The sequence below is a fragment of the Salmo salar genome, chromosome 03 (genome assembly GCF_965601325.2).
Source record: "Salmo salar chromosome 03, fSalSal1, whole genome shotgun sequence".
Lineage (NCBI taxonomy): Eukaryota > Metazoa > Chordata > Actinopteri > Salmoniformes > Salmonidae > Salmo > Salmo salar.
In genome coordinates, this window is record NC_138293.1 from 13,030,366 (window position 1) to 13,052,880 (window position 22,515).

General features: G+C 39.8%; 2 protein-coding genes across 4 annotated transcripts; both read left to right on the forward strand.

Annotated features, from left to right (window-relative positions):
• The first annotated feature begins 1,421 nt into the window (after nucleotides 1–1,421).
• LOC145877545 (uncharacterized) lies at nucleotides 1,422–9,039 on the forward strand. Of its 2 annotated transcripts, XM_082973276.1 has the most exons (12): nucleotides 1,422–1,579; nucleotides 2,257–2,448; nucleotides 3,127–3,306; nucleotides 3,591–3,773; nucleotides 3,898–3,933; nucleotides 4,549–4,962; nucleotides 6,160–6,225; nucleotides 7,352–7,522; nucleotides 7,638–7,811; nucleotides 8,012–8,176; nucleotides 8,359–8,381; nucleotides 8,576–9,039. In XM_082973276.1, the coding sequence occupies exons 1-11, from the start codon at nucleotides 1,495–1,497 to the stop codon at nucleotides 8,373–8,375; spliced, it is 1,683 nt and encodes a 560-aa protein (XP_082829402.1). In that variant the 5' UTR covers nucleotides 1,422–1,494; the 3' UTR covers nucleotides 8,376–8,381; nucleotides 8,576–9,039. The 2 variants fall into 2 exon arrangements, with proteins under 2 accessions (XP_082829402.1, XP_082829403.1); XM_082973277.1 differs by lacking the exon at nucleotides 8,012–8,176.
• A 4,880-nt stretch (nucleotides 9,040–13,919) lies between these two features.
• LOC106599177 (complement factor H-related protein 1) lies at nucleotides 13,920–21,718 on the forward strand. Of its 2 annotated transcripts, none has more exons than XM_082973278.1 (6): nucleotides 13,920–14,057; nucleotides 14,324–14,515; nucleotides 14,719–14,895; nucleotides 15,964–16,089; nucleotides 16,314–16,339; nucleotides 16,424–21,718. In XM_082973278.1, exon 6 carries the CDS (start codon nucleotides 20,799–20,801, stop codon nucleotides 21,414–21,416), a length of 618 nt encoding a protein of 205 aa, XP_082829404.1. In that variant the 5' UTR covers nucleotides 13,920–14,057; nucleotides 14,324–14,515; nucleotides 14,719–14,895; nucleotides 15,964–16,089; nucleotides 16,314–16,339; nucleotides 16,424–20,798; the 3' UTR covers nucleotides 21,417–21,718. The 2 variants fall into 2 exon arrangements, with proteins under 2 accessions (XP_082829404.1, XP_014045771.1); XM_014190296.3 differs by having other exon boundaries at nucleotides 16,424–19,912.
• The last annotated feature ends 797 nt before the right edge of the window (nucleotides 21,719–22,515 follow it).

Consider the following 22,515-nt stretch of genomic DNA (forward strand, 5'->3'; position numbering starts at 1 on the left):
AACCAAACCAGCTGATGGCTTTGTCTGATAAATTCAACTTGTGGAGTTTGGAGAGCAGTACCCTGTGATTCACTATGTCAAAAGTCTTTTTCAGGTCAAGGACGACTGCCCCAACCACATTTCCCTCATCCAGTGATTTCTTGATATTCTGCAGTAGGACACAGCTTGCTGTTTCAGTGGAGTATTTTGGTCTGAATCCAAATTGTTCCTGGTGCAAGTACTGATGCTTATCCAGATATGACATGAGCTGTTCTGCTAGGACTTTCTCCAACACTTTACATAAGACAGGCTCGAATACATCTGTTTGACACACCTCTCTGAATTCAAAACAGTCAGCTTTATTGACATCTCTGAGTTTAAAACAGTCAGCTTTATTGACATCTCTGAGTTTAAAACAGTCAGCTTTATTCACACCTCTCTGAGTTCAAAACAATTAGCTTTCTTGACATCTCTGAGTTCAAAACAGTCTGCTTTATTGACATCTGAGTTCAAAACAGTCAGCTTTATTGACATCTCTGAGTTCAAAACAGTCAGCTTTATTCACACCTCTCTGAGTTCAAAACAGTCAGCTTTATTCACACCTCTCTGAGTTCAAAACAGTCAGCTTTATTCACACCTCTCTGAGTTCAAAACAGTCAGCTTTATTCACACCTCTCTGAGTTCAAAACAGTCAGCTTTATTCACACCTCTCTGAGTTCAAAACAGTCAGCTTTATTCACACCTCTCTGAGTTCAAAAGTCAGCTTTATTCACACCTCTCTGAATTCAAAACAGTCAGCTTTATTCACACCTCTCTGAATTCAAAACAGTCAGCTTTATTGACATCTCTGAGTTTAAAACAGTCAACTTTATTCACACCTCTCTGAGTTCAAAACAGTCAGCTTTATTCACACCTCTCTGAGTTCAAAACAGTCAGCTTTATTCACACCTCTCTGAATTCAAAACAGTCAGCTTTATTGACATCTCTGAGTTTAAAACAGTCAACTTTATTCACACCTCTCTGAGTTCAAAACAGTCAGCTTTATTCACACCTCTCTGAATTCAAAACAGTCAGCTTTATTGACATCTCTGAGTTTAAAACAGTCAACTTTATTCACACCTCTCTGAGTTCAAAACAGTCAGCTTTATTCACACCTCTCTGAGTTCAAAACAGTCAGCTTTTATCACATCATTGCTGGTGGTATTTGTTTTTGTAAAACGAAAAGGCACTGCACTGTCACAATATTTATGATGAACAGTCCAATAAAATCCTACAACAACTACAACATGAAGCATTATTTATAAGACAATGCAATTGAAGTCAGCTACACCCCTTACTGTTCAAAACAATTCTGTTTTGTTGGAAACACAGTCAGATGCGCCAAAATACATAGCCTATTTGGAAACTCTAGAGTTTGGAACTGCCCTAGGCAATGATTAACTTGCACACAGCTGACCTAAACTATTTGTGAAATCCAGTTTACTTTATTCGGCAGTAAGCATTTGTCAGAGTCGCATGGGTTATCTATTTTGTAGGGAAATGCGTGAACCAAAATGTTTGTTTTTTGTTCTATTGATTTGGTGTCTCGGCACAGTACACGGTAAGAGCTTTTGTTACGTGGCATCATTCACTTCTCATTTTACAAAATGTTTATTTAATTTGTTGGCAATTTTGATTAAAATAACCAAGTGGACCTTATGCTCCCACGTTGTCTATGGGCTATTACAGATGGACTCCATGGTCGTGAGCCTCACATTTCATACACTTCTAAGTGGTTGGCATCTTTACTGCCATTCCATTACATGTGATCATTACATGGTAAAGGCCTTTCATTGGTGAGGATGACTTTTCAGGGTCGATCACAAGCATTGGAATTGTTAAAGGGATGTTTCATTCAAAATGCAACTGAACATAAGCTTTTCTCGCACCTTGGCTGTGGTCGAATCCCCAAGACAGATTTTGGATATGTGTTTTGCTTACTTGGGTATTTGATAGTCATGTTGTGTTTGGTCACTATCACCATAGGGCACAGTTCATTCTGAAATGATGTCTGAAACACCTTACAAACACTGAAATACAATTCACAATACAAAAGTGTCCCTTTCTGAAGAACTCGTCTGCATCAGGTTTTTGAAAAGTCAAAAGTGTTCTCATACACTTTTGGATTGTGATGTATTTATGCATCAGAACGCCACAATTCAAAATGTAATAAAGTAATCTGGTTGTTATCAGCTTTACTGTTCCTTTGATAATTAGGCCAAGGTTGCTCCATTTCAGCTCAAGATTCCCAACGAAGCTGCCTAAAACCCAAACTGGATCGAGGTTATTTTGACCTGGATGAAGAAACGTACCCGCATGGCACTAAACTTTACTATGCCTGCGATAAAGGCTGGAAACCTGTGGTTGAGGGGTGGTGGGGGATGGTTAAGTGTGAGAACAGAAAATGGTCCCACATACCTCAGTGCATAGGTAAGTGATTTGAGCATTCTTTTAAAAAAATGTATCATGAATGAATTGTTAGAACATTGGTGTTTGAGATCATGGGAAGACTTTGAGGGTTCCTGCTGCCCTCATAGAGTATAGTGTGTACTGCTCACTGTTAATACCTGCATGTTGTACTGGGAAGTCACCAACAATCTTGTATTGCTTGTTAACACGTTTTCTGTTCAGGTGAAGATGGAAAGACTGTTGATGACTTTGTTTAAGCTTTCTTTTCATAATGTGTAGGGAACTCCTTGTACAACAGCCTAATTGCACTAGGTCACTAGTACTATCAGGAACTCTCCTAAAAGAGACTCTCCCAACTACATCACATGCTATCACAATACATCTCCAAACCCTGCCCCAAGTCCCCAGTCTCCCTCTGGCAGCCCTGATTTAGTGTATATGGCCTTCTGGGGCCGCCCTTAGGCTTCAGCTTTGTAAACACGAAATCCTGAGACTTTGGGTCAAGCACCGGGGTAAAACCTGACAGTGGAAAAGGTCTATACAGCTCTTTTTGGCACACGGCACAGATAGTAGACTAGTCCATCTACTTTGTCTACCTTAAGATAAATACAGACATGCTGTTTGGTTCAAACCTCACTCTAGCTTTTCTCCCTCAGTTGATTCAATAAGATGTTTATAGTTGATGTTTTTGTTTTTCAGATGAGAACAACTGCATTCCTCCAGATAACCCTAATGCTAAAGAGAAACCTCTTAATGTGAATGGATGGTATCCCAATGGAAAAACTGTTTGGTTTGATTGTGATTTAACACATGAAATTAAGGGCTCTCCCTCAGCTAAGTGTGAGAATGGGAGTTGGAGAGAATTACCACTTTGTGTAGGTGAGTGTGTTCTCAGAGTTGTCTCTGTATCAAACCCTTGTTTTGCTCCACTATGTGGACATAATGAGGACTTTTTCATTACATTTAATGAAATATTACATTCTGTATTTTTTCACCTCTTTCACCACAGAGGGTGGCATTTCGTCATGTATTCTCCTTCATTTTGTTAAACATTCCAGTGATTGTCAGTGGAAGCAGCATGTGTCAGTGTCACGCATGAGAAAGATGCTGTACATAGCAACATGTATTAGTGTCTGTGTTTCCACTGTCTTGGTTCTTTACAGAAAAATACGACTTGTGTCGAAAACCTCCTCCTGTTGTGACCAATGCAGTTATCATTCATAAATATCAGGACAAGTTCCCAGAAGGCTTTAAGTTAAATTATACATGTCAGGATTCATATACTTTGGAAGGAACTGACTCTACTGTTTGCCAATCTGGAGGATGGACCAAAGGTCCCACATGCAGTAAGTGAAGTCCTGGCGTCAGAGCCATCATTCTATAGTGTGACTCCTGTTTCCTTGGTTGTTTCATCTTCTGAACCCTTCTGAATAAATCATTGATATTTGTTCCCTTCCTCCCTCTCAATAGTTGAAACTCCATCCCCCACAGAGTGGCCCAGCACAGGTAAAAGTGACCAGTCATTTTGTATCTTAGGCAAGAACAGCTTTGTTTACCCCAATGGCAATAAACTGGCAATAGCAATATTGAACAATGTAACTGGCCAAACGAGCTAAACAAACCTGCAGGTTTCTTGTTTGGTGAGTGACATTTCTATAAGATGTTTTACATTGCACAAATTGTGCCCCCTGATATTCCTAAAACATCCCAGACTGATAAATCTATGAACATTGGGTCATTGACATCAGTTGAGGCCAAAACTGTGTAGTTTGTAGTAACAGCCTTCAAGCTAATGTTATTAACCATGTTATATTAATGTTATTAATCATGTTATATTAATGTTATTAATCATGTTATAGTAATGTTATTAATCATGTTATATTAATGTTATGAATCATGTTATATTAATGTTATGAATCATGTTATATTAATGTTATGAATCATGTTATATTAATGTTATGAATCATGTTATATTATTGTTATTAATCATGTTATATTAATGTTATTAATCATGTTATATTCATGTTATTAATCATGTTATATTAATGTTATTAATCATGTTATATTAATGTTATTAATCATGTTATATTAATGTTATTAATCATGTCATGTGTGGAACAGGTGATGGAGGCAGCAGCACTTCGAGTGACAGAGGGAATGGTGGCACGTCTAGTGGAGGGGACCGCAGCACGTCTAGTGGAGGGGACCGCAGCACGTCTAGTGGAGGGGACCGCAGCACGTCTAGTGGAGGGGACCGCAGCACGTCTAGTGGAGGGGACCGCAGCACGTCTAGTGGAGGGGACCGCAGCACGTCTAGTGGAGGGGACCGCAGCACGTCTAGTGGAGGGGACCGCAGCAGGTCTAGTGGAGGGGACCGCAGCAGGTCTAGTGGAGGGGACCGCAGCAGGTCTAGTGGAGGGGACCGCAGCACGTCTAGTGGAGGGGACCGCAGCACGTCTAGTGGAGGGGACCGCAGCACGTCTAGTGGAGGGGACCGCAGCACGTCTAGTGGAGGGGACCGCAGCACGTCTAGTGGTAATCTCATCCAAATGAGAAATTCCATAAAAAAATATCCTATTCCTTCCTCAGTTTAGTTCAGCCAGTCATAAATATTGTAACAAACCTGGCATTGATTAGACCGATTGCAGGTACCATAATGCCACAATATTCTGCTATAACTAATTCTTAGCAGGTTAATTAATTAAATACATAGTGTGAATTTACAATGTTATTTGTAAGAGACCCTTAGGTCTCTATTCAATCTGGATCGCTGAAACGTTACAGGTTTTTGGTCATTTTTTTTGTTGGTATTTTATTAGGATCCCCATTAGCTGTTGCAAAAGCAGCAGCTACTCTTCCTGGGTTCACACAAAACATGAAACATAATACAGAATGACATAATGCAGAACATCAATAGACAACAACGGCTCAAAGACAGAACTACATACGTTATTTTGAAAGGCACATGTAGCCTACATATCAATATATACACACACACACACACACACTATCTAGGTCAAATAGGCATTGTGCCACGAGGTGTTGCTTTACCTGTTTTTAGAAACCAGGTTTTCAGTTTATTTTAGCTATATGAGAAGGAAGGAAGTACCATGCAATAAGGGCTCTATATAATACTGTACATTTTCTTGAATTTGTTCTGGACCTTGGGACTGTGAAAAGACCCCTGGTGGCATGTCTGGTGGGACAAGTGTGTGTGTCAGAGCTGTGTGTAAGTTGACTATGCAAACAATTTGGGATTTTCAACACCTTAATGTTTCTTATATAAAGAAGAAATGATGCAGTCAGTCTTTCCTCAACTCTCAGCCAATAGAGACTGGCATGTATAGTATTGATATCAGCCCTCTGATTACAATGAAGAGCAAAACGTGCCGATCTGTTCTGGGCCAGCTGCAGCTTAACTAGGTTGCGCGTTACAAATGTAAAGCTAATTTCCGATTGAGTCGACATATGCAGAGTTCACCGTGAATGCAGTCTCCGCTAAAGCAGGAACATTGCCTTTAAATTTCATCAGGCTGTAACGCTGCATTTCCACGATACAGATTGATCCGAGCCCTAAGTTTCATGGCGTTTATCACTCAAAAAACTAATGCAGGAAAAGTAAAAATGCTGTAGAATCAATATATTTATTATGTCTTGTGGTTTCCAGTGTCTAATGCCACATTTCATACCAGGTTCATTTTTACAGATATCTGCTGTAACTGTCTCCAACAGGTGATGAGGCCTCACCCAATGTCAGACCCTCTGCCAGACCACAACCTAGTGGCCCATTTTTACCTGGTAATTCAAACTTTCTGTTTTCCACTTTTCAGCATTAGACTTAATATTATCATCTTATTTAGTGAACCAAACAGAAGCTAGTCCAGGAATGCTTACTTAAATCTTCCAAGTGTGATGCTTTATAATTTGTAACAAGCCTTTATAATGTCTTATAACAAGACTTTAACCCTCTCAGTCCTGAGACCCAAACAAAAACTGGCTTTTCATGTATCTGACTTGTATGTATCTGCTTGTCCAGCCCTTATATTTAGCCTCACAATGAAGTGTTTTCCCATTTTCTTTTTAGGACAACCATCGCTAGAACACAAAACTATTTGACATAAACAGTTGCATTCATGAGTTTTATTAACAAATGTCAATAATAAAAATAAGGTGCGCATAGGAAAACCTGATAAAAATGAATTTATTTGAACGCTGTAGTACAGAAAATGTTTGCTCATTAGAAAATGAGTGACAACAACTATGTCAGCTTATTACAGTATTATAGACACTATGTCCTGGGATTTTCTATGATATTCTATGTAGAAGAACCCCTTACCTTCTAATGACTCTTGTGTAGCTTGTGAGGTCATAAAGGAAAACATGTTACACGTGCGTGTTCGTAGACAGCTTTTAATAGTTTGTAGCTCAAACTATTCTGACTCTACAGACGTTTTTGTAAAAAAGGCCCCTTTGGGATCCGCCCTTGTCTCACAGACACCACTCTAGCTACGCCCTCGTTAATCACACAGGTTGGTACCAACGGCGGCAGAAGAAATAGACTAATCCAATGGTCCAACCCAGAAGTCTGTAGCTCAAATACACTTTGTTTAAAAAGGGGTTAGAAATCCTAAATCACACTGGCAGCGTAACGGTGGGACTGTTATGTCTCTATATGCAATTTCTGGCTGAGATTTAGTCCAGATCATTATGACATGATTACAAGAGACATACAGGGGTTGTATATGCTAATTACACATCTCATAATGCATTATAGCTGCATCATAATGAATTATACATGGATGCTTAGAGTACATTTTTACCACAATTCCTTTCACCTGGAAGTGGCCTGGTTTATGACCTGAAATGTCTCAGAACAATATGAGCATTATTCTTGTAATCCTGAAGTGCTGTATTTGTTGTTCAGTTGATAGCTGTGGAGAGAAGCCAACAGTTGATAATGGGGATTTTATCAGTGACTCTGACAGAAATCGAATGGCACTGACCTTCAAATGCATTAACTATTATAAACTTGTGGGCCCAGAGCAAGTGATGTGTCATAGTGATAAAACGTGGTCAAAGCTACCCATTTGTAAAGGTAAGTAAATTAATCACTTGCTAAAATTACCAAGATACCATCACACACCTAATTGTCTTGTCTAATAATATATCAACCTTCGTTAACACTCTTATATCCACTCTTTATATTACAGCTCCCTGTACCGTTGACAAAAGGACATTTTACCTGCTGGATCTTAAAAAAGATATGTTTGTGAAGGAAGGAGAGAGTCAGACATTTCTCTGTAAAGAAACTGATTATTGGAAAAAACCTTTTGTTGCTGATGTTCGATGTCTGAATGGAGATGTGACCACTGGCAGTTGTACATGTATGTATGATGTACTACTCACAACAATAACAAACAGAATATACAGTACTTAATTAACACAATGTTTTCATTTGTTTATTATTTAGTTTAGTTTATTATATTTAATGTGTACTGTAAATGAGTCACTCTAAAATATATTATCACAAACTCAATGTATAAACCTTCATTTACACTTTTATATTCATTATCTTTTTACAAAGTGGGCTGCAAACTGGACGCACGGCGTTATTATTGGTTGGATCTTACACAGGATATGTTTCTAAAGGATGAACGTCAGACATTGAACTGTAAACAAAAGGATTACTGGGGTCGTCCTCTTGTTGCAAATGTTCAATGTCAGAATGGATATTTAACTTCGAACAGTTGTAAGTCTAATGCAACAGTAGGAAAGAGAATATAATCAACTGAAACACATTCTACACAGGTTTTTGTCAAGTGTGAAAACATACTGTCTTCAAGTTACAATAGTTGTACATGTCAGTTACTGAATATGCTACTGTAAGCCTCATAACATTCTAAATATGAACTACAATGTCATCCCATTTAGGTTACCAGCTAAACTAATATTTGGTAAGTGTTTATGGATCTCTGCACAGGTATTAAACTCAAGAAAACTTCAATGGGAGTTTTCTCAGTGTCAGATAAACATTAATAGAATCAAGAAATGGTAAGGCCAGTCCCATAAATACTGCCATTAGTTGTAGTTTGTAGTGAGCCTCTATTCTCTTCTGTAACTTCAACAAGGATGTGTATTTTCTTCACAGGCCTGATGAATCAATGCAACAAACCCAAAGCTGCAGCAAATCCCCTGGAAGACAGGACTTCCCACGTTGGCCACCAATCAAGATCATAATATGTTTGATTAAGTTGCTTTTACATTTGGTTCATGATATGGAATATGCCTCATAACACAGGGGGTTAGAAGGAGAGCAGAGAGGAATGGAGGTCCACCATCTTAGGATAGGAGGCTGTCTGAGAAGATTCAGACAGTCATTCTGAATGATTCAAAAGTAATGAAAAATACATGTTGAATATAATAATGGGAAGGTAAACAATTGATGAAATAGTTCATCAGCAAAACATTTGATATTGATCCTCTATTCATTTAAAGCAGAAAACTACTGATTGTCAATGAAAGTCGAATCAATAGAATGTGCAGTATACAATGAAGATGGATGAATGTAGAAAATGTCATGGCTTGGATCTATATAAAAGAGATATAATTAGACATTTGTGTGTGCTTTTATATGCGTATACTGGTTTTACACCAAATCAATTCACTAACAAATGTATCAAACACAACAGTTAACACTAACCAACAGCTAACTATCCAGAAGCATATTCAGAAGAACAAAAGACAGAAATGACTGTTGAACATATTTTAATAGTTTGAATTGTAATGATGAAGACAATCTGACAATATGGCCTCCATACAAGAAGGTTGACGCTACTGCTACTCTCTGTTTATCATATATACACAGTCACTTTAACCATACCTACATGTACATAATACCTCAATTAGCCCCAATAACCGGTGCATGTGTATAGCCTCGCTACTGTCATAGCCTCGCTACTGTCATAGCCTCGCTACTGTATATAGCCTCGCTACTGTATATAGCCTCGCTACTGTATATAGCCTCGCTACTGTATATAGCCTCGCTACTGTCATAGCCTCACTACTGTCATAGCCTCACTACTGTCTATAGCCTCACTACTGTCTATAGCCTCACTACTGTATATAGCCTCACTACTGTCATATCCTCACTACTGTCTATAGCCTCACTACTGTCTATAGCCTCGCTACTGTCATAGCCTCACTACTGTCATAGCCTCACTACTGTCTATAGCCTCACTACTGTCTATAGCCTCACTACTGTATATAGCCTCACTACTGTCATATCCTCACTACTGTCATAGCCTCACTACTGTCATATCCTCACTACTGTCATATCCTCACTACTGTCATATCCTCGCTACTGTCATAGACTCGCTACTGTCATAGACTCGCTACTGTCATAGTCTCGCTACTGTAAGAGCCTCGCTACTGTAAGAGCCTCGCTACTGTAAGAGCCTCGCTACTGTATATAGCCTCGCTACTGTCATAGCCAAAATACTGTCATAGACTCGCTACTGTCATAGCCTCGCTACTGTCATAGTCTCGCTACTGTATATAGACTCGCTAATGTCATAGCCTCGCTACTGTATATAGCCTCGCTACTGTCATAGTCTCGCTACTGAATATACATAGTCTCGTTACTGTCATAGCATCACTACTGTCATAGCCTCGCTACTGTATATAGCCTCGCTATTGTCATAGCCTCGCTACTGTCATAGCCTAGCTACTGTATATAGCATCACTACTGTCATAGCCTCACTGCTGTCATAGCCTCGCTACTGTATATAGCCTCGCTATTGTCATAGCCTCGCTACTTTCATAGCCTCGCTACTGTGTATAGCCTCGGTACTGTCAAAGCCTCGCTACTGTCATAGCCTCGCTACTGTATATAGCCTAGCTACTGTCATAGTCTTGCTACTGTATATAGCCTCGCTACTGTCATAGCCTCGCTACTGTCATAGTCTCGCTACTGTATATAGACTCGCTACTGTCATAGCCTCGCTACTGTCATAGCCTCGCTACTGTCATAGCCTCGCTACTGTCATAGCCTCGCTACTGTATATTGCCTCGCTACTGTATATAGCTTCGCTACTGTTTATAGCCTCGCTACTGTTTATAGCCTCGCTACTGTCATAGCCTCGCTACTGTACATAGCCTCGCTACTGTACATAGCCTCGCTACTGTACATAGCCTCGCTACTGTACATAGCCTCGCTACTGTATATAGCCTCGCTACTGTATAATGCCTCGATACTGTCATAGCCTCGCTACTGTATATAGGCTCGCTACTGTATATAGGCTCGCTACTGTCATAATCTCGCTACTGTCAGTCTCGCTCTGTATATAGACTCGCTAATGTCATAGCCTCGCTACTGTATATAGCCTCGCTACTGTCATAGTCTCGCTACTGAATATACATAGTCTCGTTACTGTCATAGCATCACTACTGTCATAGCCTCACTGCTGTCATAGCCTCGCTACTGTATATAGCCTCGCTATTGTCATAGCCTCGCTACTGTCATAGCCTAGCTACTGTATATAGCATCACTACTGTCATAGCCTCACTGCTGTCATAGCCTCGCTACTGTATATAGCCTCGCTACTTTCATAGCCTTGCTACTTTCATAGCCTTGCTACTGTGTATAGCCTCGGTACTGTCAAAGCCTCGCTACTGTCATAGCCTCGCTACTGTATATAGCCTAGCTACTGTATATAGCCTAGCTACTGTCATAGTCTTGCTACTGTATATAGTCTCGCTACTGTCATAGTCTCGCTACTGTCATAGTCTCGCTACTGTCATAGCCTCGCTACTGTCATAGCCTCGCTACTGTCATAGCCTCGCTACTGTATATTGCCTCGCTACTGTATATAGCTTCGCTACTGTCATAATCTCGCTACTGTCATAGCCTCGCTACTGTCATAGCCTCGCTACTGTCATAGTCTCGCTACTGTATATAGCCTCGCTACTGTATAATGCCTCGATACTGTCATAGCCTCGCTACTGTATATAGGCTCGCTACTGTCATAGCCTCGCTACTGTCATAATCTCGCTACTGTCAGTCTCGCTCTGTATATAGCCTCGCTACTGTCATAGCCTCGCTACTGTCATAGTCTCGCTACTGTCATAGTCTCGCTACTGTCATAGTCTCTCTACTGTCATAGTCTCGCTACTGTCATAGTCTCGCTACTGTATATAGCCTCGCTACTGTATATAGCCTCGATACTGTCTATAGCCCCGCTACTGTATATAGGCTCGCTACTGTCATAGCCTCGCTACTGTCATAGCCTCGCTACTGTATATTGCCTCGCTACTGTATATAGCTTCGCTACTGTCATAATCTCGCTACTGTTTATAGCCTCGCTACTGTCATAGCCTCGCTACTGTCATAGCCTCGCTACTGTCATAGTCTCGCTACTGTATATAGCCTCGCTACTGTATAATGCCTCGATACTGTCATAGCCTCGCTACTGTATATAGGCTCGCTACTGTCATAGCCTCGCTACTGTCATAATCTCGCTACTGTCATAATCTCGCTACTGTCAGTCTCGCTCTGTATATAGCCTCGCTACTGTCATAGCCTCGCTACTGTCATAGTCTCGCTACTGTCATAGTCTCGCTACTGTCATAGTCTCTCTACTGTCATATCTCGCTACTGTCATAGTCTCGCTACTGTATATAGCCTCGATACTGTATAAAGCCTCGATACTGTCTATAGCCCCGCTACTGTATATAGGCTCGCTACTGTCATAGCCTCACAACTGTCATAGTCTCGCTACTGTCAGTCTCGCTCTGTATATAGCCTCGCCACTGTCATAGCCTCACTACTGTATATAGCCTCGCTACTGTCATAGCCTCACTACTGTATATAGCCTCGCTACTGTATATAGCCTCGCTACTGTATATAGCCTCGCTACTGTCATAGCCTCGCTACTGTCATAGCCTCGCTACTGTCATAGCCTCACTACTGTCATAGCCTCACTACTGTCATAGCCTCACTACTGTCATAGCCTCACTACTGTCATTGCCTCACTACTGTCATTGCCTCACTACTGTCATTGCCTCACTACTGTCATTGCCTCACTACTGTCATAGCCTCACTACTGTCATAGCCTCACTACTGTCATAGCCTCACTACTGTCATAGTCTCACTACTGTCTTAGCCTCACTACTGTCATTGTCTCACTACTGTCATAGCCTCACTACTGTCATAGCCTCACTACTGTCATTGTCTCACTACTGTCATAGCCTCACTACTGTCATAGCCTCACTACTGTCATTGTCTCACTACTGTCATTGTCTCACTACTGTCATAGCCTCGCTGCTGTATTCAGCCTCGCTACAGTTATTTTTCTGTGTCTTTTTACTGTTGTTTTTATTTCTTTAGATATCCATTTTTCACCTAATACCTATTTTTTATTTTAAAATTGCGCTGTTCATTAGAGCCTGTAAGTAAGCATTTCACTGTAAGAACTACACCTGTTCTATTCAGCGCACGTGACAAATAAACTTTGATTTGATTTGACACAGACATGTCATATTTGGCAATTTGCACCATATCAATTCAAAGCATCAGCATATTTTTGGTTTACACTTTTGGTCAAAAGCCAACAATCATGCTAGTCAAGTCTCAGACTTTCCGTGGTTGAATTGGACAACAAGGTGTTAAGAAATTGGTGCAGTTCATAAAGAAACTGCAAATATTTGTTTGACCCTTGGCATGTGTCTGCTAAACAAACATTATTTTGTCTATGTATCCCTTAACATCTGCCTCTTGACTTCAATAGATCTCAAAGCCGTCTGGAATTTTCAGTTTTTCTCAATTGATTTGGCGCATTGAAGGGAACACAGGTCCATGCTCTTAAAACAGTTCATCCAGACATCGAAACATACTTCTAATTTTGCTGAATGGCCCGTAGTCATTGCAAAATCCAACATTTCATTTTCAATATATCTCTTTAAATCAAATTTCTCCATCAAAACTACACACGTGTCAACCATTGATTAGTTCCTATCTTAACACAACATTATTTGTGTGTGGATGCATATTTTTTCACAGGAACTTAGTCATGGACATTTCCTCAAATAAATTGTTAACAAAAGATCAATACGTGTCCTTGAATGATATTAGTCATTTTCATTTCTTAACATGGATGCATCTGAAACAGTCTCAAAATGATCAAACACTAGTAACTTTGGTGAGACATTTACAGAATATAAGAAATATTTGGAACTAGTGCATCGCCCATAGGACAGTTTCATGGAATTTAAAATAAGATTTTTGTTTTTAAAGATAGTTCAACACACAACTTCAGATTTAAACAATCCTTAGTTCATTATGTGAACAAAAACAATATTTAAAATGTTAATTAATTCACTATTTTTCCACTGTAAAAAAATCCTTCTTTGTTAATTGTGACATCTTGTATTTTTCCACAGTGCTGCCCAAAGGCACAAGTTTAAGATCCACCCCCGACAATAATTACCTTGGTTGAATTTAAAAAGCCCCAACTCAGACTCAGACTCCAGTTAATTCATTTCTCAGTGTACATGTAACACCAGTGGAGAGAGAATGAAGGAAATACCACTGTATGTCATTATTGTACTACACATCTGGTCCTACGGTGTTAAAGGTAAGACATTATGATATACACTAACTATTCATTCAATGAAAATTGCATTTAGTATTCTTTACACATTCAATGAATTGTGAGCACTGATGTTTTTTCTAAAGGCAGTGCCTATATGTGGTGTACGTGTAATTAATAAAAAGGCCTAGTACAGGGCAGAAACACTCATCTATACATTTCTTATCCAAGATGCACTGTATTTGTTGAACAAAGGTCATTGTGCAGACAGATGATGCATAATAATACATGTATTTTCTGTCATTTTTCAGCTCAAGAATCTGGAAAAGGCTGTCAAAGACCCCAACTGGACAATGGCTTTGTTGACCCGGAGCAGGAAATGTACCAGGATGGCATGACTTTGACTTATGCCTGTGATAAAGGTCTGAAGACACCAATGGAAGGCTGGTGGGGGATGATTAAATGTGAGAATGGTAGATGGTCTGATAGTCCTCTGTGCACGGGTAAGTACTGTCTGCTCTAACATTGATCTATAGCAAAGAGTAGTGTAAAAACTCAGAAAACTTTCGGTACAGGAAAGAGGGGATGTTGGTGTGACAGGAAATATGAAACATTTGTGTTGTGAACAACGTTCAGTACTATCATCTCTTGTACTTCGTTGTCCTTTATTTCTTTACTAATCATTGTTTGTACTGTATCTTCACAGCCAGTCGTTCTTGTGATGCACCTCCTCAAGTGAACCATGCAACCATTGTTCAACATTATCAACACAAGTTTAGTAATGGATCAAAAGTGGTTTATAAATGCAAAAGATCCTTCATGATGGAGGGGAATGCAGATATATTCTGCCTTTCAGGAGAATGGACCTCAGTCCCCACATGCAGTGAGTACTGACTTAAAGGGATTGTGCCAGATTTTGGCAAATAAGCCCTTTTCCTACTTACCCTGAGTCAGATGAACTTGAGCATGCTAGCCATTCCGGTAGACTTCCAGTTATTGACTCGCAAAACTACCTTTGTCTTCCTTCATACTGGACGCAGAAAAATACAATTTTTATCCATTATTTCATCTTGATTGGGGTAAATCGAAGCAGGGCTTAAAATCTCACACTATCCATTTTTACATTTTAGTCATTTAGCAGACGCTCTTATCCAGAGGAAATTACAGTAGTGAATACATACATTTCATACATTTATTTTCTCCGTACTGGTCCCCCGTGGGAATCGAACCCACAACCCTGGCATTGCAAACACCATGCTCTACCAACTGAGCCACACGGGACTACTATCCCTTTAAGATCCAACTGATTTCTGTGTTCTGACGTCTGTACTGCATTTTTGTGTCACTGAAGAGAGCAGTACAGTATTGACTTTGAGCTTCAGTCCAGAGTCCTCCAGAAGGGTTTCTAATAATATAACATAACCACAAGTTTAAAACTGACCATAAGCCTTGTTTCCTAGCCGTTTCATTGAAAAGTCAAAAGTGAGCAAATAACATTTCTTGTAATAATCACATTTATCTCTTAATCTGAAATCTAATCAAATGTTATTGGTCAAGTACACATATTTTTAGATGTTATTGCATGTGCAGTTGAAATGCTTGTGTTTCTAGCTCCAACAGGGCAGTAATACATGGCATTAAAACCAATTAAAATAAATAACAATACACACATAATCCAGAAAAATAAAGAAATTAAGAAATATCAGAACAATATTTGTTTAATATGCTGCTATACTGTAAAGCTTAGCTGGGTCATTCATTAAAGACATAATGGGAATGTATTATTAAATTTTAAAAGGGTCATTTCACAGCTTTCCTTGCTGAAATTTAACCTAATGCAGGTAAAGTCAATAACAACAAATGCAACCTGTGGAAACCATTCATTTGTGCTTGCTGATTTCAATCTTTTTACCAGATTCATTTTCACACCTACCATAACTCTCTCCAACAGGTCATGAGGACTTACGGAAGTGTATGGACAGCCAGTTTCAGTGCAGTAACAGAAGGTGTATACCGACCACCTGGAGGTGCGACAAAGACAACGACTGTTCCGACAACAGCGACGAGGAAAACTGTGGTAAAGCGAAAAACCTTTCTGAAATCTACCAATTGCCTAGATACCTTAATATGCTAATTTAGCTGGTGGGGGGGAATGTCTCGGTGCTTTCCTTCCTCTATGAACCTGTTTTATCTCAGTTATTCTCAGTAGGTGTATTTTGTCTCTTAGTTGTACTTCAATAAATGTTACAGTAGGCCTATTTTTTTCTCTCAAAATATGAACTACCATGTCATCCCATTCAGGTAATGAAAATGTAGATCCATAATGGGTAAGTTTTTGTGCATCCCTACACGGTGGATTACAAAACTCGTAAGAGTTTACAGTATTAAAAATATTATGATTTTTATTTCAGGTTGTTCATGATGAAGATGTGACTTACTGAAAGACCTGAGGATGGATGATACCTTGTCCATTTGTTCACATATCACAGCATATGTGTATTTTCTTAACAGGGCTAGTAACAGGAAATCAATAGATTGTTTAGGATATAACTGATAAATGTAGCTTTTACATTTGGGTCATGATATAGAAAATTATTTACAGCACAAAATGAAGGAAAAAGGAAACCGCACACTGCCCTTGATAGTATCACTGATCTTTAACTTCTATGGGCTAGGTGGGACGCTACACAGCCAGTGAAATATCAGGGTGGAACATTAAAAAACAACAAAATGTCATAATTCAACTTTCTCAAACATACGACTATTTTACACCATTTTAAAGATACACTTCTCGTTAATCTAACCACATTGTCCGATTTCAAAAAGGCTTTACAGCGAAAGCAAAACATTAGATTATGTTAGGAGAGTACATAGACAAAAATAATCACACAGCCATTTTCCAAGCAAGGACATGTGTCAATAAAACCCAAAACACAGCGAAATGAAGCACTAACCTTTGACGATATTCATCAGATGACACTCCTAGGACATTATGTTACACAATACATGTATGTTTTGTTCGATAAAGTTCGTATTTATATCCAAAAACCGCATTTTACATTGGCGCGTGATATTCAGAAAATGTATTCCCACCAAAACGTCGGTGAATGTGCACATCAATTTACAAAAATACTCATCATAAACGTTGACAAAATACATAACAATTATTTTAAGAATTATAGATAGACTACTCCTTTATGCAACCACTGTGTCAGATTTTAAAATAGCTTTATGGAGAAAGCACATTTTTAAATATTCTGAGTACATAGCTCAGCCATCACAGCAAGCTATTCAGACACCCGCCAAATTCGGGGCAACCTAAACTCAGAATTAGAATTAGAAATATTGTATTACCTTTGCTGATCTTCGTCAGAATGCACTCCCAGGACTGCTACTTCCACAAGAAATGTTGTTTTTGTTCCAAATAATCCATATTTATGTCCAAATACCTTCGTGCATACAGATCACTTATCCAAAGGCATAACGCGCGAGTGCGGAACAAGAGACGAAAAGTCAAAATGTTCCATTACCGTACTTAGAAGCATGTCAAACGCTGTTTAAAATCAATCTTTATGGTATTTTTAACGTAAAATTGCAATAATATTCCAACCGGACAATAGCATATTCATTCAAGAAGAAAAAGAACGAGGGGCGCGCTCGCGGGACCGAGCATATCCAATCCCTTTGTTGCCAGGCAGACCACTCAGTAACTGTGCTCCTATACTCTGCCCAGTGACAGAAAAATGCTCAAACCACTTTCTGAAGGCTTTAGACAGCCAATGGAAGCCTTAGGAAGTGCAACGTCATCCCACAGACACTGGAGCTTCGATAGAGAATCAAAAGAAGAACTACAATTCTCAGACTTTTCACTTCCTGCTTGGATTTTTCTCAGGTTTTTGCCTGCCATATGAATTCTGTTATACTCACAGACACCATTTAAACAGTTTTAGAAACTTCTGAGTGTTTTCGATCCAAATCGACTAATAATATGCATATTCTAGTTTCTGGGCCAGAGTAGTAACCTGTTTAATTGGGGCTACAGGTTAGCAATGAACCCCGAGCCGGGATTGCTAACAAGGCTGGAAATTCAAAACATCAAAAATCTAATAATTTCAATTTCCCAAACAATCAACTATTTTACACAATTTAAATGATAAACATCTCCTTAATCTAACCACATTGTTCGATTTTCAAAGAGGCTTTACGGCAAAAGCATAAAGTTAGATTATGTTAGGACAGTACATAGCCACAAAAGTACAAACATCCATTTTCAATTCAAGGTCAGGCATCACCAAAAGCAGAAACCAGCTTGAATTATGCACTAACTTTTGTCAATCTCCATCAGATGACACTCCTAGGACATTATGTTATACAATACATGCATTTTTTGTTCCATCAAGTTCATATTTATATCCAAAAACAGCATTTTACAGTAGCGTGAAATTCAGATTTTTTTCTTCTCTGAAATGCTTCCGGTGAACATAACAAAATTACTATTCGAAAACATTGGTAAATTATAATATTGTCATTCAAAGAATAATATATTATCATCTCGTAATTGCTACCGAATGGCCAGATCTCAAAATAACTTTACTGGGAAATCACATTTTGCAATAAACGGGGTGCTATGCTAAGAACAACAGGCTATGCTATACAGTTAGCATCATCTAAAATCGATAATAACATTGTAAATACCCCCTTACCTTTGATTATCTCCATCAGAAGGCAGGATCCCAGGTCCGGAAGGCATTCCAGGTCCGGAACAAATGTGGTTTCTTTTGACAAAGTTCATAATTTATGTCCAAATAACACCAAGTACTTAGCGTTCATTATGCTCCCACAAAACGTGGTGTGGGGCTGGTAAAATCACGCCGAAAAGCTAAAAAAAACCTAGTAAATAATCTATTTATGTTCGTTCAAACATGTCAAATGTTGTTTAGCATTAATCTTTTGGTCCATTTTTAACGTTAAACATCAGTAATATTTTCACACAACCTATCCTATGTCTAGATAAAAAATGATGACAAACTCACGTCTCTCAGATTTATGCGCAGGCGCAAAAAAATGAAGTGATGACATGTCAACTTCCTTGGATTCTAATTTGCTCTCTGTTTATCATAGACGCTTCAAACAACTTTATAAAGATCGTTGACATCTAGTGGAAGCCGTAGGTGTTGCGAAATGAATCCTTTCTCACTATGGTATCTATAAAACAATGACACTAAATAGTACAGTCACAAAATCCACATTTTTTTGGATCTATTTTTCACAGGTTTTTGCCTGCAATATGAGTTTTGTTATACTTACAGACACCATTCAAACTGTTTTAGAAAATTCAGAGTGTTTTCTATCCGAATGTGTTAATAATATGCATATCCTAGCTTCTGAGTTGGTGTAGGAGGCAGTTAAAAATGGGCACATATTTTTTTCCAAATGTCTCAATACTGCCCCCGAGCCCCAACAGGTTAAATTGGGTATGTTTTTCATCCGGCCGTGAAAATACTGCCCCCTAGCCCAGACAGGTTAATAAGCTTACGTCAGAGCTTTTAGCACAAGGGATTAAAATGGAGGGGAGCAGAGTAGGGTTCTATCATGACCAATCTCCATCGTTTTAGGAATGGATAGAGCCTCCTGAATGGCGCAGTGATCTAAGGCACTGCACTGCTGTGCAAGCTGTGCCAGTAGATATTCTGGTTCGAGTCCAGGCTCTGTCACAGCTGGCCAGCAGGGCTGTTCTTGTCCCATTGTGCTCAAATGACTCCTGTGGTGGGATGGGTGCAATGCATGCTGACATGATCACTAGGTGTGCAGCAGCAATGGTAAAGAACTGCTCATGACTGAATTAAATGTAGAAACAACACTCTGAAACTTTCAATAAATGATTTACATACAGTAATGTATATGTGGGACACTCTATAAATGATCCTCCTGTATCTTACATGTGGTTTTCTTTACTTAGAGGTTGTATTGGACAGAGAGAGAAGTCAAGTTTATTTAGAGGTTGTATTGGACAGAGAGAGAGAAGTCGAGTTTATTTAGAGATTGTATTGGACAGAGAGAGAGAAGTCGAGTTTATTTAGAGGTTGTATTGGACAGAGAGAGAGAAGTCGAGTTTATTTAGAGGTTGTATTGGACAGACAGAGAGAAGTCGAGTTGATTTCGAGGTTGTATTGGACAGACAGACAGAAGTTGAGTTTAAGTTGGGTATGTGCTGACCAACTGGCAGGTGTCTTCACTGACATTTTCAACATGTTCCTGATTGAGTCTGTAATACCAACATGTTTCAAGCAGGCCACCATAGTCCCTGTGCCCAAGAACACAAAGGCAACCTGCCTAAATGACTACAGACCCGTAGCACTCACGTCCGTAGCCATGAAGTGCTTTGAAAGGTTGCTAATGGCTCACATCAACACCATTATCCCAGAAACCCTAAACCCACTCCAATTTGCATACCGCCCAAACAGATTCACAGATGATGCAATCTTTATTGCACTCCACACTGCCCTTTCCCACCTGGACAAAAGGAACACTTATGTTAGAATGCTATTCATTGACTACAGCTGAGCGTTCAATACCATAGTACCCTCAAAGCTCATCACTAAGCTAAGGATCCTGGGACTAAACACCTCCCTCTCCCTCTGCAACTGGATCCTGGACTTCCTGACGGGCCGCCCCCAGGTGGTGAGGGTAGGTAGCAGCACATCTGCCACGCTGATCCTTAACACTGGAGCTCCGCAGGGGTGCGTGCTCAGTCCCCTCCTGTACTCCCTGTTCACCCACGACTGCATGACCAGGCACGACTCCAACACCATCATTAAGTTTGCAGATGACACAACAGTGGTAGGCCTGATCACCAACAACGACGAGACAGCCTATAGGGAGGAGGTCAGAGACCTGGCTGGGTGGTGCCAGAATAACAACCTATCCCTCAACGTAACCAAGACTAAGGAGATGATTGTGGACTACAAGAAAAGGAGGACCGAGCACGCCCCCATTCTCATCGACGGGGCTGTAGTGGAGCAGGTTGAGAGCTTCAAGTTCCTTGGTGTCCACATCAACAACAAACTAGAATGGTCCAAACACACCAAGACAGTTGTGAAGAGGGCACGACAAAGCCTATCCCACCTCAGGAAACTAAAAAGGTTTGGCATGGGTCCTGAGATCCTCAAAAGGTTCTACAGCTGCAACATCGAGAGCATCCTGACTGGTTGCATCACTGCCTGGTACGGCAATTGCTCGGCCTCTGACCGCAAGGCACTACAGAGAGTAGTGTGTACGGCCCAGTACATCACTGGGGCTAAGCTGCCTACCATCCAGGACCTCTACACCAGGCGGTGTCAGAGGAAGGCCCTAAAAATTATCAAAGACCCCAGCCACCCCAGTCATAGACTGTTATCTCTATAACCACATGGCAAGCGGTACCGGAGTGCCAAGTCTAGGACAAAAAGGCTTCTCAACAGTTTTTACCCCCAAGACATAAGACTCCTGAACAGGCAATCAAATGGCTACCCGGACTATTTGCATTGTGTATAGTCACTTTAACAATATCTATATGTACATATTACCTCACTTTAACCATATCTACATGTACATACTACCTCAATCAGCCTGACTAACCGGTGTCTGTATGTAGCCTCTCTACTTTTATAGCCTCGCTACTGTATATAGCCTGTCTTTTTACTGTTGTTTTATTTCTTTACCTACCTATTGTTCACCTAATACCTTTTTTGCACTATTGGTTAGAGCCTGTAAGTAAGCATTTCACTGTAAGGTCTACACCTGTTGTATTCGGCGCACGTGACAAATAAACTTTGATTTGATTTAGAGGTTGTATTGTAAAGGCAGAGAGAAGTCGAGTTTATTTAGAGGTTGTATTGGACAGACAGAGAGAAGTCAAGTTTATTTAAGCAATAAGGCTTGAGGGGGTGTGGTATATGGCCAATATACCACGGCTAAGGGCTGTTCTTATGCGCAACACAACGTGGAGTGCCTGGATACAGCCCTTAGCCGTGGTATATTGGCCATATACCACATATCCCTGAGGTGCCTTATTGCTATTATAAACTGGTAACAAACATAATTAGACCAGTAAAAATAAATATTTTGTCATACTTGTGATATACCACGGCTTTCAGCCAATCAGCAAACAGGGCTCGAACCAACCGGATTATAATGCACATTAATAAACATGGTGATCCCCTATAAGGCAACATATAGTACATCCCCATAAGGACAGAAACCTATCATAAGTATCAAGCGTCTCAGAGTAGAAGTGCTGATTTAGGATCAGTTTTGCCTTTTAGATCATAATGAATAAGATTACATGGACGGGGGGGTGGTCTGATCCTAGATCAGGGTGTTTTATACATACTACCCAGGCTGTTCCCTCCTGTCCATTGTGAAAGAAACAACATGATATACATAATATACAGAATACTTTTAAGATTGATTCAGACGTGGTTGACCTCATGATACACTGATTAAACAGACCTTTCTAGTTTTG